Raw genomic sequence first — 14,279 nt, forward strand, 5'->3', positions numbered from 1 at the left:
ACAAACCCGAGCTCGAGCCCGAAGGTGAGGCCTGAGCACGCTGACGATGTGCAACCCGAACCGGCAGTCAATACGCCTTGCCGAGCAGGTGGAAACGCAGTGCGGGTGGTTGGCTATGGAGAACGCTGATAAATGTAGGAGATGCGTCATAGTCGACGTCAATTTTCATGAGCATGACCTCTATAATCCATGAACCACTTATCTCCCTCTCGCAGCATGATACCAAAACGGTTCTCAACTTCGGAGTCGACCCCTGGAACTGTGAAAACATCATACTTATACGCATTCAGAGATATTGTGACATACTTCATAAGCGAAACATGCATCACCCTAAATCATCGTGTATCGTCCGAAGCCCATCTTGTCCTCCCATTGTACATTAGACAGATACCCGGACATCCAAATCCCGCCCGAAGGGTCGTCCGGCCCAATGACGAACATGTTCCTCATCTGTACATCAGTGTAAGCATGCGCATGTAAATGCAGACATTTCGGTTTCGCCCTTTCTGGGTCGAGGGTGGCAGGCGTCCAGTCGAGACGCATGAAGTCCATCTCCCGCCAGTTCGTGATCGCCGTCCATAGACCGGTCGGCTCCATGAACATCGGGACCTTCTTGGGATAGGCGAGACGCCATTGAAAGTATCGATTTAGGGCAGCAGGTTGAAGCTGCGCCCCGAGCTGGCGCCGAACGAGGAGGGATAAAGGCCCAAGGGAGGTGGAGCGTACCGACGACGCGTCTGCGATGGGGACCAGTATTGCTATATTCGCATTGCGGATGTATGGTGACGGGATAATAGTCAAGTGCTTGCGGATGTTTGCGGTGTATGCGACGGAAAGGGGTTTATGCCTCTTCTCCGACGAGAACATGCACTAGAGGGGAAGATCAACAACGGCAAGTAGTATAAAAGGCGAAGGATTTCACCTTCAGCACAAAAGCGACCATAGCATCGCTCGTGCTGATCCATGCCTGCTCGCCGTCAACGGAAGAAACGTCGGACATGGCCTCCGCTTTCAGGCGTGCCACATCTTCTGCAGGAACATATACCACACGCAACCCGTCACTCGGACACCAAATCCGCTCCCAGATTGTGAACACTACGAGCGCTATTATCTGGAAGACAGAGAAGAACCTCCAACCTTCGGGTGGTGAAGGATCATCGACCGTATCGTACGTCTGGAAGGGGTCGATAGTTTCCAATGGTAAAACCTCTTCGCCACTGAGGATGCTGAGAAGAGCAGACACCACCTCCTTCACACCGGCCCCATCCGAGAGGGAGTGAGAGATCGAGAGCCCGACGATAGTCGCATCATCGAAATGAGTGACATGGAGGGCCGCGACGGGGGCATCCTTATCCAATAGTGCTTTGGCTGAACAACGAGAAGGATGAGAATAGAAGTGGTGCGGGATGTCGAATTCCCTGCAGAAGATGGACCCGGTGGGCTTCGGGTAGTCGAAGTGCGATGCCACGGGCCCGTAGATGGTGGTCGTCGTGAAGCCGCAAGCAGACGCGACCGCAGATGATTCAGGCACATGGAGCTCCCAGTTTCCCGTCTATGTCAACGTTTTCGAGTCTGAGCTACTGGTGCGAGACTGAAAAGGACGTACGCGGGTGTTGGTCTTCAGCCTCGCTGACATGATCGGCCAGACAGTGTTCAGTTGGCACCAAGCCCGCTCCAACTTCACTCCGTCCAGAGGGCAGTCGATCAGCCAGCCAATGTTCAGGATGATGCTTGCGGCCGTGTAGGCGGTATCATATCGTCCAAGAGGCACGACACACGGAAGCGAGGCCATTTCCAGGGTTTTGCGCCGTTCACTGCTAGATTGGGTCGCTGTTGACGAGTGAGCGCTTGAGCGCTAGAGTAAGCAGCGAAACTTCAAGCTGGACGATGAATAGACGTTAGGCGCCGTGGCAAGTAATAGGTTTGCGGTCTCTCCCAGTGGCTTCTACATGGCGGGCGCATCCCAGTTCTCTTCAGATATCTCTCACTGAGAGTCTGAACGGGAGCAAGGGTGATCGTAGTTCGAGCGAGATCCGGATATATGCTGGAAGTGGACAAAGATGAAGCGCGCCAATTCGCGCAGCTGGCTGTGAGCACATGCAGTTCATCGATCGAACCGCCAACGCGTCTTCTTCCTCTTGCTCCCTACTGGCGCTCATTGATATTGCCACTGACCTTCGTCGATTGATTGTGACATCACCAGGCATCCAGCTCACCGATCCATTCAGCAAAACGAGCGGGCTGCAGAACTGGATATTGGTAGATGCTTGCGATTGCGGATCATGGTTGCACGACTCGGTCGCCATTGGGACTATGCGCCATCTTCACCTCGTTAAGATTGGGCCAATGCTACGCCTAGCAAGAGCACTACGAAAATCCACGAGAACGTTGACGTAAGAGCTCTCTCCGCAAGGTTGGATGAACGGAACTTGAAGAAGTTTGCGCGAGGAGAGGTGGAGGTTCTCTAACATTGCCTGCCGGTGACAAGCCGATCAAGTATTTTACCTGCTTCCTCGTAGATTAGCAAAGCTGAGCCGTCGTTTTGGCTTCTCCGCCAAGGTGCATCGAATATATATTCATGACGTCGCGGTCGAGCGCGAACAAGATAGGACTACCGCTACAACATCGGACACCAAGACGTCCCACCCCGAATACAAGCGAATGTCACATATCCCTTCCCCACTACACTTCGCATGCTATGCATTCGCTACAGCGGATTAGGGTCTCCTTCTGTGCCTCCAACGTATTTCTTGCTTCCCGGAAACCTCTTGCAGGAGCATTTGAGATGCCGCCGAAGCGCATCTGGGCGGCTGAAGTCATTGAAGCAATGATCACACTCAACACGCTGGGGCTGGGTGCCCGCGCGGCGAGCATGCCTCCCAGATATCTTATGGCGCTTCAAGTCAAACTCTCGTCTGAACGACTTTTTGCATTCGTGGCACGAATGGTCTTCCGGCTCTTCGATACTGCGACCGCGTTCGTTCTCGTATGCGTTGTTGGAGGCCTTCTCGACCGTACCAGGGAGATCCTTGTTCTGCTCGTCTTTGTCGGCGTCGTCTATCTTTCGCTTGCGGCTGCTCATGGATGCCCCAGACGACGTCGTCTTCCCCACAACTTGAAGCCCGTGAGAGCGGCGTTGATCACGCTCTCTTGTCACGGATCCTCTCCTACCAGGAGATCGGCGATGATTGGACCTCGCAGGCGAGCTAGCGGTGGTCGGGTACATGGAGCAAGAAGCAACCATAGGCGTCACCTCCGGTAGCGGCGCAACCCTTTGCGACTCCCAATCAGAACCGGAATCACGAAAAGAGAAATTCTGTTGGGTGATGTAGTATGAAGAGTCACCGCTGAGATCCAGAGAATCGGCGCGGTGGGTCTCATTGGATTTGTACGTTAAAGTACGACCCATGAACTCATGTCCAGGCAGGAACCTCGGCGAACCAGCGCCCTCTGACGGCAGTGTGGAGTGGGTCCGCCAGGAAGGTGATAATGTCGAAGGCGCCTCAACCGATGGCAGCGTACGGCTTGGCGTCCATGCAAGGGGCCGTGTGGAGGTACGACTATCCCATGAAGAAGGAAAGATGCTATTCTGAAGGAGGTGTCAGGTGTATTCGATCTGTGTGCAATACGAACATACCCCGGTTGGGTAGTTTCGGTGCTGAATATGTCCTCCGTTTGTATGGCCTGGTACGTCGCCCAGAATTGTGGAGTGGGAAGCCAACCGGTCATGTGGGCCGAAAATGGTTGCGTTCTCGTATGCAAACTGTTGCGCAACGTGCCCGCCGTACCCGGAGTTAGAGGCAGTTCCATTCGCGGGCGCGTACGTTTCTCTGTCGATTACCCTGTCAGTCAAGGCGCGGCTGAGACAAAATATTGAATTGGCTACATACAGTCCTTCCAAAGCGGCGTTGAGGTCTATATCATTATCGCTAGGATTGACCGTGACCTCGACCTCGTCGAAATCAGTCATGTCATCCAAGGCGAGAGCGGAAGGGTCGAGCAAGCTCGGCAATGATGCTGGTACGGGCATGCAGTCTTGCCCGAATGCTGATCCAGAGGGCGGATCGTCAAGGCCGACCGAGATAAGCGGGAACTGGTTGAGCCAACGAGCTGATGAAGAGGACATTCGTACGTGGTATGTTGTCAGTCCTTGGGATGAGATTGTACCGACTTTTCCTGAAGGGACGCATTTTAAGGGAAGGCTGGTTTTTGAGAAAGCTTATTCTTCTTGTGACCTATTATCCGCCGAATAGCAATATGTAGGTCCACCAGCTGCGGATATCAACGTCTCTGATTGTAGTCTAGCTGCATGAATGCTGATGGCTTCCAGTTGCTTGGGGCAGCCGGGTAACATGAGTGCACATACTGTGTGCGGTGTTAAACGAGTTGAGCCTGCGATGGTATCCAACTTGTGAGTATTCGGGGTATCGTCTTCAGTAGAAGGGCTGGCAGCTTGAATACGCGCGTAGCGGACAGCACGCCAGCGCAATACATTCTTGCTTCCAGCATGGGCTTGGTAGCCGTCGGGATGAGACCGCTTGCGTTGGAATGATTATTTTGCAACAGACTACGCACCTCCGGTACAGCTCCGTAAAATCCGTTCTTGAATCGCAAGGACGCTGTGATGACGTTTCAGCCTGGCTGGAACGGTACCCTTTTGTTCCAAGCAGCACGATCCCACAAACAGACGGAGGACAATCGCCTCGATGCGTCGAACTTGATTGCAAGGCCTCACTTCATCAAACACAGTAATATTCAATTATGAGAGCCAACATACTTACAGTGCGGATATCCTAACCGAAGATCATATCCTCAGCATAACGTCAACCGTTGGCGTATGCCCTTGTTGCTCAATCAAAGTGCAGTTCTCCCCAGAAGTTTTCGCTGCGAGGGAGAAAAATGCTGTATTATATTCCAGTGCACAATCTGTGCACCAGATCGATGTGCGGATGCTCATACTGAAAATGATGAAGAGACATGCAGAACAAGTTCACAGACAATAAAACATACTGCTCGGCTGCTGGATTTAGAGCGGTGAGCAAATAGCTGTATGTATGTTCCTCCATTGTTATGAGGGAGGAACAGAACTAGATCATGGAAGAGCATACCCTCATCCGCGGCTGAACGCGTGGTACATAGCACTGCCTTCGCTGGTCCACGTTGTTTCCACTCGTTCATCAAGTCTTTCCGTACTCGCTCAGACTTGCTGCTGTGACTGTCCGTAATGAAGGCCTTGTGTCCTGCATCCTTTGCACAGCAATATGATGGAATGAAGAGCATCGCTGCGGCCTCGCGTTGTACGCAACTCGCGCCGTTTCCATGAGTCCGCATCCGCCTTCAAAGACAGTACCGATCAACATGTCTTGTTTCTCCTCATCTCTCTTCCGTTTTACCTGAAGCATACAATCCTCGGACTGTTCACCGCTTATCAAATAATGCCAGTAATGTCTACTAGACATGGTACGTTTGAGGTTCTTACCTTTCGCGACCTCGGACTGATTGACCTATAAACGGCCGGGCCAGATAATCATGTTAGGACCAGTAGGACAGACGTCGCTTCAGTCGGATCATCTGCAGGAGCGCGACTGCGACGCACGCCAGGCCTCTCGTCATTCCAAAGGACATGGTCGGATGAAGCGCTCGCTCTCTTGTGGTTAGACCCATCTAGCGACAAGGGCAGAACTCCACCGCTACGACCCCTCGTCCAGGTTAAGCCTACCACCAAGCCACCACGTTCTACACAAGCGCATTCCATGCATTCAAAATCCTCTATTGCACGTGCCCCACCGGCACCGCTCATAGACCAAGCCTCCACCCTCCTTCATGAGAGCACCCACCTCGTCGCCTCAGCTGTACACAGAGCGCAAACAGCATCCTCTCGCGCCGCTCGCCTCGAATCCAAGCTTGCTTCGCTCGAAGCTCAACTTGTTGAGTCGGACGCAGCTCTCGAAGAGACTGCGGAGGAAGTGCTTGCATTGCGGGCGGCGCTGGACACAGCCGAGCGGCGGCGGGAAGCGGCCGAGCAGCGCGCGGGCATGCTGGGTATCATCCTCGGCAGTATATTTGCCGCACTCTCGGAGAGAATTGCGAGGATGTCGTGGTATCACTATTGATCGCCTGTTATCCTTATTCTGCATTCCTGTTGTGCGATGATGGTCTTGTGTATTTATACTTCAGGGGATAAGGAATTATGTTTGCTATGTAACGAACGAAAGCGACGAAATGCGATGCGATGCGAAAGCGACGAATTGCGAGACTAGACATGCGAAGAAAAGGATGAGTTGTAGAATACAGATGCGTGTAAGTCCTTGAGAATTGCAAAGCGTTTAACGATACTCGATGTTGCGAATGTTGAAAAAGAATGCTCTTGGTTTGGTTCGAGGTCTTGCCTGTGGTCTTCATCCGTCCACAACCATCGGATCGTCTTCCTTCTCTTCCTCCACAGTCACCACCATCATGCCCAACGGCGACCTCCTCGCTGGCGTCCACAACATTCCCCTTCCCCTTCCCCTCCTCGCCTCCGCCTCCACCTCTCGCATCATCCCGGTCCTTGCGCGCTCCGCTGCACGCTCCGCAAATCTCGCGCCGCCGGCCCGCTTTTTCTGCAGAGCCATCCGCTCCGGCCGCTGTAATAACATCTCTGCCACAAGCCGATCGAGATCCCATGTGCCAGGTGTCATCTCCAGCATGTCCGCCATGTATTCATCATCCAGCAGCTCGTCCGTGTCTGCCCCCCACACGTCCGACGTGACCTGCCGCCCGAGCTCGTGCTCGATGTGCGCAAGCAACTTCTTGTCCTGCGTCCGTAGCACCACCCACGCTGCAGATCTCGACCGCCCTCCACGAGTCCAATAGCAGAGCCCGAACGCGATGCTTCTCGCGATGAGTGTCAGCCAGCGTTCGTTCTCGACCTGCGCTTGCGCGCTCACGACCGTGAGCCCTAGCGGCGATCGCTTTGCGGGAATCCACGGTTTCCGCTGCTTCGCTCGCGCTGCGATCTCCGCCACCGCGCCCGCCCACCCCTCTTCGAGTAGCATCCTCTCCTGCACTCGCTGGTTCACGACGTGAGATCCCTTCCGTCGGCTAGCCGCCCCCTCGCGGTGCCGGAAAACGAGCGAGGCCACGAGACGAGGAAGCGGGACTGTGGTCTGTCCGCGGAGAAACAGGGCCGCCACGTCGTCGTCGTCCCCATCGCGGCCTTCATCTTCCGGACCGGTCATATCCACGTCGCCGTCACCGTCGCGGTCTTGCTGGTCCCACACCATAGCATCCCAGCCGAACTTCTGCCCGATGCGTTCCACAAGGCGCCGGTCCTGCTCCCAAACCGGCGCGCGAGAAGCGTCCGCATTCCGCTTCTGGAAGTCCTGCGACAACCTGGCCGCGTACGCGACGCTCATGCACAAGGTTTTCAGCCAGCGCTCCTCGGCCACCTGGCGCTTGGTCTTCTTCGCCTGGGCCTTCTTGGGCTGCGTGACCTCTGTCGAATTCGTGTCTGCGTTTCGCTTATCCTTCCCGGCACCCGACGTTGATGCAGGGCGCAGCCGGGTCGAGCGTACCCTTGGCCGTGGCCTCACCATTTTTTGCAGTTCGGTGTCTCCATCCGCGGCAGACGTAGACCGCGAGCGCTTGGCTGACTTGCGTCCACTTGCATGGGGAAGAAGCTTACGCTTCGATGCTCGCGACGAGGAGGAGGGGAGCACAGCCTCGTCGAAGGATAGACTGCGAGGCGTCATGAGCGGACGGGCAAGACCCGATCCAAATACTGGGTCCACATCCATGCGCGAGTCGTTGGATGAGCGCGAGGTCGGCGGTATACACACCGTGCCGGGTGGAGCTCCCATCTCTGGAAACGTGGGAGATAGCGACGTGCTCGGCGCGAGCGAGCGCCCGAGCGCGAGGAACTGAGCGTCGGGGATGTCCGACATCGACTGTCTACGGGCCGGGATGAGACGCATAACGGGCTGAATGGGCACATCCGTGGGCATAGAATGGGCGGTGTCTATTACGATGCAATCAGTCGGCTCTCGTAGAGCCGTACTCCGTGCCTGTGGGACGGGTCCAGGGTCGGTCTTGCATCGCCCATGTTCCGGAGGAAGTGAAGTTGGGAAAGGAACAGAGTTAGAGGTACAAGCCGAAGCCGACGTAAGGGTGACGACCGGCGCGCAGGGAACAGTGGCGCCGAGGAGAGATTGTGTCGGACTCGCAGGAAAAAGGATGAAAGCCGAAGGTGTTGCAGCTGGATTAGACGAAGGTGAAAAGGGTGCACCGTGTCCCTTGGGTTGCGACGGCCCGTGAACCGAGGCGAGTCCTGCTCCGCGACCTCGCCCGGTTGCGGCACCGAACGCGCTCCTAAATGACGTCGCCTTTGGCCCGCCCGCTCGAGGAACCAGGACAGCTCTGCTCTTCGGAAAAGGTGTCGGCGGACGGGCAATCGATCCCGTTATGGGATAGGAAGACGCGACTGTCGCAGGGGCTTTGAGGTACTTGAGCGTGGATGGGCGGTTAGTCTTCTCGTGCAGAACTCCGTTGTTGCTCTGGCTCAAGGAAAGACGAGCGGGCGATAGCGGAATATTCATGGTGAAGGCTCTGAGAGATGTCGTGTGAGGGTCGGTGTACTTGATAGCGAAGACCCGCGTGCGTACCGACTGCTGGCGCATATATGCACCTAGAACACACCGGTGAGCCCTTCCCGCTTCTGAGAGCGTTCTCTAATAGAGAGGGCGCCCTCCTCGGCGGCCGGCGAAACGAAAGCGAGAGCAAGGCGAGAGAATACGAAGGAGAGACAAATCCGATGCGGGTTCAACTGACAGAACGTTCTTTGGCATGCGCGACAGAAGGTGGCATACAGCGAAGGAGAAAGTGTAACCTGGTTATTCAGAAGTATTGCACGTCGTTGTCGACGGCGGCGACAACGCGAACGGTGAAAGCGAAAGCGCGAAGCGACGGGCCGACGGGCGCGTTCAGGTTTCGCGGGGTAGGGACCCCGAGCGCTGCGAGGCGGGAGTGAGTCGGGGTCCTACTGGACTTATCACCTCTCAATATCTCTCATTCTTGGTACGACGAGCGAGATGGCAAGTAAAACGTTGAGCGATATCGGCATTGCGAAGGACGCCAGCATCCTAAATCGTGCTCCACATACATACGAGCTCATTGCTTTCTTCACTGAACGGTACACCCCGACGGCGCCCCGAAGGTCAATTCGCGAGAGATGCCGACGCCGACCCTGCGGACGACGAACCAGATGTCGCCCAGCTCCTCCTCAGCACTCCGGGCGCGTTGCATCGCGACTTGAAGACTGCGCTCGGACTCGGCGAGCGCGAGCCGCATCTTTTCTCCCTCGTCGTGCGTGCTCGTTTCCCTGTTCGCGGCCAGGTGTTTGCCAGCCTCGTCTGCGTCGGCGAGTTGCGCTTGTAACGATTCGAGTTGGGCCTGAACGCTAGCAGCGCGTGCCTGCGCGTCGTGCAAGCGGGTTTCGGCGTCGCGCACCCTGGAGTCCATGTCGCGTGCCGTGACTTCCGCGTTATCCGCGCGCGCTCCCTCCTCCATCGCCAACGCCTCCGCCTCGCGAACGTGTTGGTCGGCGTCCGCAAGCCTCGTCTCTAGGTCCTGCATCCGTTCCTCCATCTCTACCAGCCGTTCGCCGGTCTCGGCCGCTTGCATTTCCGCGGCGTGCGCACGTTGGTTGGCCTGCAGTAATCGGGTTTCAAGGTCTTGGACACCCGCCCCCATCTCCCCCAGCTGTCCACTCAGCTCGGCGATCTGCGCTTCCGCGTGAACGACGCGGTCCGCCGCCTCGTCGATCTTCGCTGACTGTGTTACGACCATCTCCTCCAACTCCACTCTCCTCGCATCGGCCAGCGCCAGCGCCCTTCCCGCCTCCGCGCAGCGCTCCTCCGCCTCCACAACCCTGACCTCAGAGATATGAAGTCGCTCCTGAACGTGCACCAATTCGGCATGTGCGTTGCGTGCCGCCGTCTCCGCCACCTCCGCGCGCGTTGTAGCAGCGTTCGCCCGCGCTTCCGCCTCCAGCTTGCTCGACTCGGCAGCAGCGGCTGTCTCGTTGGCTGTGCGCATCCTCTCCTCTGCCTCTTCCACCTCCATTTTCGCCTTTTTCTCCTTTGCCTCAGCCTCAGCCTCTACGCGGTCGGCCCTCTCGCTCGCCGCTCTCGCCCGCTCTTCCACTTCCCGCGTCTCCGCTTCAGCGCGCTCGGCTCGCTCGTTAGCCTCCTTCTCTCGCCCCTCCGCCTCTCCTGCGCGCGTTTCCGCGTCCTCCGTGCGACTCTCCGCCTCCCACGCCCGCGCCATGGCCTCCTCCATACCGCTCTTCGCCTCCTCCGCCTTCGTCTCCGCCTCATTCAACTTTCTCTCCAACTCGCCCACCTTCGCTTCCGCCTCGCTGAGCTTACTCTCCGCCTCGTTCAGAAGCGCCTGCACTTCCTCCACCGTCTTCTTCGGCACGGTCACTTCCTCTTTCTGGCCGCGTGACGTGCGTGCCGCGCGGGAGCTGGTCAAGATACCTAGCGCCTTCAGCCGCGTTTGCAGCCGGCTCGACGTCGACTTCTCGGAGGGCGATGGCGATGGATCGCGTGCCCCGCGTCCGGCGCGGGGACCAGCGGCTGCGGGTGAGCCCGCCTTGCGCACGCTCGAGTTTGTGTCCGACTTGGTGCGGCCATGTCCAGGGCCGTCCAGCGTGCCTATAGTACGTGCATGAGCCTACCGCTGGCATAAGGGAAGAAGGGACGTACCACGACGAGATTGCATCCTCAGTACGTTCAGGGTGGGCGGGTAGTGCGAAGTATGGGTGCTGATTGTTCTGTCTCAGGTTGCCGGACGCGTACTTAACATTTCGATCCCCTGCGCATACCCCCGCGCGCATGTTCGCCACGCCCGAGCTTGCACCTCGCTCGTAATGCAGCGAGCACCCCCTTCCTTGCCAGCCTCGTGTCGTGGCTGTGCACACGACCCCACCGCACGCATCAGCCTCAAAGTTTGAAGTACGCCTCGCCCTCCCTTGCGGGGAGGCTGTCCCGGAGATGAACTTCTTCTGGCGTACGGCTCATGCGGGGCATGACTTCGGTAAACGTTGCGCATCGGCCCGAAGGCGTTGGGTCCTCCGAGATTGCACTCTGTCGGGGTTGTGGAGGAGAAGCTGCTGCACGCTGCGACATGGCGCCGACGCGGAGGAAACACGTCCACTGTACGGATGGCGGGGTTGCGGGTACCGGACGCATCATACCCTTGGAGCGCGTTGAAGATTTCATGGCTTTGGGGAATTGGCCGGACTACGGGGACTTTGCGGGGCCCGAGCGACGCTTCATCATGGCGTAGGCAAGCTCGATGCGATGCGCAGAGCCTTGGGGCCTCAGCCGCCGCGTTGTCGGGTGATTTAGCAGGACCAGAGTCCAACGACGATCCGATTGGAAAACCGAAGCGAGGAGGTTATGAGGCTCTTCGCTCCCCCACGCGTCGCAGAATGCCCTTGGCTTCCCTCCTGCAGTGATTGAGGGTGAGATTGAATTTCCGAAGGAGGCCACACAGGTTTTTAGTCACTCCCGGAGACGTACGTGGGGCAGGCGCTCGCGTACCCGTCGGTCCTCGGGCGCGAAAAGGTGTGGCGCAAACCCTTTTGAGGTCATCGCGGATGCTGGGGCTTATGTTGCAGTCCCTGTGTTGGGACTCCTAAGCATCTTCTGTTCCCCGACGTGAACCCTCCTGCGAGTGCAACGGACGCACCGACTCCGACCGTCAAGTGTGATACTTGGGTTGATGCGGCTGCTGAAATACCGTTCCCATGCTGGTCTTGAGACTTTACGCAACAACGAGGGCGGGATAATTCATTGGGTTATTGTGACACGAGTGCGACAGGAAGGACGACATACGTGTATGTCTTGCGGGAGGGTGCGTCTTGTTTGATTAAATCGGCCTGGACATAATCAGGATCATCCAGGCTACGCAGTGGGAACCGCCAATATGCAGTGGCTCGACGGTCGAATGCAGCGAGCATATGCGAGTTGAACAAGCAGGAAGATGTGTTTGCGAGGACTTGCTCGGCTACGCGACTCGACTTCGGTCGGTGGATGCCAGAACTGTGGGAACATCGATACACCGTTGTGGACATGGTTGTTTTTTTGTGGTGGCTTCCGCGCCGTTTACAACCCTTTCCTCCTCCTCCTTTATCCCGTTTCATGTGGCGTTAAAACCACCCCGACGAAGATTCGCTGAATACCCTCCGACCTAAATCCTTCACCCCGCTAATATACAACACCCCCCTGTCTACACGCTGTTTCACCCTCGAGTTCCTCAAGATGCGCATGTGAGTTTACACAATGCGTGTTGCGGCGACTATCAAAGTCTCAACAAGTTGACCAGCGTATCCCTGCGCATGAAATTTTCCGGGAGAATCGCGTCGAAGTCAAATACGCCCAAGTCAGATACGCCCCGCCACATGCGCCTTGAAGACAACGTGTTGAGGCGGACATTTGTCTACCTTGCGTCAGACGCTTATTTGTCAGACGCCTCAACGCTGTTAGGTATTCCGGCCGTCGCGCTCGTATGCAAGCATTGGCTAGAAATTGCGAAGAGCGTTCCGTCCCTGTGGATGATTGCCGTTCAAAATTGGGAGCCGCAGCGCTTCCTCCGCTTGCTAGAACCGCCGCTACCTCTCTGCAGCATTGGCGGGATAGGTCCTCGCAGTACGACAGAACGACCAGTCCGACTGGATTGGTACATTGGGCCTCACGCCGTATTCGATATTCTCTCTGACCAGGACCTCACACTCCACGTGAAAACACGGATACAAAACATTACCGAAATGCATCTCGCGGTGGGGCTTGAGTTTCTGGACGAGTTGATCAAAGGCGTGCCGGAGATGCCGAAGTTAAAAGTGCTTCGTATCGACGAGCAAGCCCGGGCCACGGACTTGGATAGCCCTCGCTGGCATAGCCTACGGGTCACCTCCCTGGAGAACCTCTGCTTACAACACGCGCGAATCCCTCCGATCACCAGTTTCTTGAATGGTGCTCGACTATTCCATCTAGTTATTAGATTCCCTCCAGAGCAGCGGTACCAGATGAAAGATTTCCTCCATTTGTTGACCTTGCTCCCAAAGCTGGAAACTCTTACCTGGGAAGCGAGTCTCCCGCAGGACCAAGACGAGAGTTTACTGAACCGCATTCCAATGGCGGACTTGTACCGCCTTCGCCGCCTTCGTCTGGCCGGGAACACTGCCAGTTGTACCCGCATCCTGCAGCGCGTTCGAACCCCCGGACCAGTCCAGATTAGCATATCGGCTGAACATCCCACCGGGGTTCATGCATGTTCTTCTGTGATCGACGCGGCCAAGACCTTCTATGGGCACAGGTTCAGTGACGAGACGGAACTCGCCATCGCCGTTTCGGAAGACTTTTTTGCCATTGGCGTCGGCAAACCTAGATCCAAATCTCATCCGGAGACGATGAAGTGGCGCTATGAGTTTTACGTCGCCTTCCATGCTCTCAAGAAGCCCGCCTCAGGACAAGAGCTTGCAGACCGACTGGTCCCGGAATTTCGACCACACGCGTACAAAAGCCTTGTGATCAATGCATCCGATATTCACCATGCTGCGATCACTCCATGGTACGCCATGATTGCTCGGGACGGTGGTATGGACCAGATCGACTCGCTAACCCTCATTGGGACTACGGCCGTGTTATCCATGCTTGGTGCCGTCAGACATCATCGCAACGCTGGATCAAGCGTGCTGCCTAAACTCGCTACTTTGAATGTCCTTGTCACGTTACCGACGCCGGACCCATTTTGGCTGAAGAATTATGACGAGGAAGCCTGTTTCTGCAGAGGGTCAGATACACCCCTGCGGTCTATTCGGTTCGGTCGGTACTGTTTCGACGACAACGGTCCCGAGATCAACTTGCCATTTGAGCTCCACCTTCGCAGAGAAATATTTCAATTGTTTACGCTATCGGGCGTGACCGACGTCGACGTCGCCGATGAGGCACAGCGGCATATATCCAGGAGAAACGGGCGCTTGGACGCATATATCTCCCTTACTGGGGCGATGGAGCTCAACGACCGCCCCTGGCCTTGGAGGAAGGGCGCAACTTGGGACGGGCTGCACATGGAACCCATGACAGAATCTCGCGCGCATAACTTGCTCGACCAGGTCTTCTGTCCCGAGATAGACTTCCTAGCCCCACCCGCCGAAGCCGATGCCGCCGTTTAGCTGTATCAGTTCAAAAGAGCCCCCTTGTGCTAGCCATGACTCCTCATGTATTGATCATTGT

At 56.6% G+C, this 14,279-nt stretch overlaps 6 protein-coding genes across 6 annotated transcripts; 2 read left to right on the forward strand and 4 right to left on the reverse strand.

Moving 5' to 3' along the window:
• Nucleotides 1-330: 330 nt before the first annotated feature.
• On the reverse strand, nt 331-1,792 carry PUNSTDRAFT_135601 (uncharacterized protein; the record flags this gene model as incomplete). Its single annotated transcript, XM_007385128.1, has 3 exons — nt 331-870; nt 923-1,552; nt 1,607-1,792. 3 exons carry the CDS (start codon nt 1,790-1,792, stop codon nt 331-333), a joined length of 1,356 nt encoding a protein of 451 aa, XP_007385190.1.
• A 915-nt stretch (nt 1,793-2,707) lies between these two features.
• On the reverse strand, nt 2,708-4,126 carry PUNSTDRAFT_45480 (uncharacterized protein; the record flags this gene model as incomplete). The annotated part of the gene is made up of 3 exons (XM_007385129.1): nt 2,708-3,589; nt 3,638-3,830; nt 3,891-4,126. 3 exons carry the CDS (start codon nt 4,124-4,126, stop codon nt 2,708-2,710), a joined length of 1,311 nt encoding a protein of 436 aa, XP_007385191.1.
• Nucleotides 4,127-5,444: 1,318 nt separating this feature from the next.
• Nucleotides 5,445-6,113, forward strand: PUNSTDRAFT_135603 (uncharacterized protein; the record flags this gene model as incomplete). Its single annotated transcript, XM_007385130.1, has 2 exons — nt 5,445-5,460; nt 5,524-6,113. The coding sequence occupies 2 exons, from the start codon at nt 5,445-5,447 to the stop codon at nt 6,111-6,113; spliced, it is 606 nt and encodes a 201-aa protein (XP_007385192.1).
• Nucleotides 6,114-6,398: 285 nt separating this feature from the next.
• Nucleotides 6,399-8,576, reverse strand: PUNSTDRAFT_45481 (uncharacterized protein; the record flags this gene model as incomplete). The annotated part of the gene is made up of 1 exon (XM_007385131.1): nt 6,399-8,576. The coding sequence occupies one exon, from the start codon at nt 8,574-8,576 to the stop codon at nt 6,399-6,401; it is 2,178 nt and encodes a 725-aa protein (XP_007385193.1).
• A 298-nt stretch (nt 8,577-8,874) lies between these two features.
• Nucleotides 8,875-10,761, reverse strand: PUNSTDRAFT_135605 (uncharacterized protein; the record flags this gene model as incomplete). Its single annotated transcript, XM_007385132.1, has 3 exons — nt 8,875-8,990; nt 9,174-10,694; nt 10,746-10,761. The coding sequence occupies 3 exons, from the start codon at nt 10,759-10,761 to the stop codon at nt 8,875-8,877; spliced, it is 1,653 nt and encodes a 550-aa protein (XP_007385194.1).
• A 1,684-nt stretch (nt 10,762-12,445) lies between these two features.
• Nucleotides 12,446-14,218, forward strand: PUNSTDRAFT_135606 (uncharacterized protein; the record flags this gene model as incomplete). The annotated part of the gene is made up of 1 exon (XM_007385133.1): nt 12,446-14,218. One exon carries the CDS (start codon nt 12,446-12,448, stop codon nt 14,216-14,218), a length of 1,773 nt encoding a protein of 590 aa, XP_007385195.1.
• Nucleotides 14,219-14,279: the final 61 nt, after the last annotated feature.

Source organism: Punctularia strigosozonata (genome assembly GCF_000264995.1).
Source record: "Punctularia strigosozonata HHB-11173 SS5 unplaced genomic scaffold PUNSTscaffold_8, whole genome shotgun sequence".
NCBI lineage: Eukaryota > Fungi > Basidiomycota > Agaricomycetes > Corticiales > Punctulariaceae > Punctularia > Punctularia strigosozonata.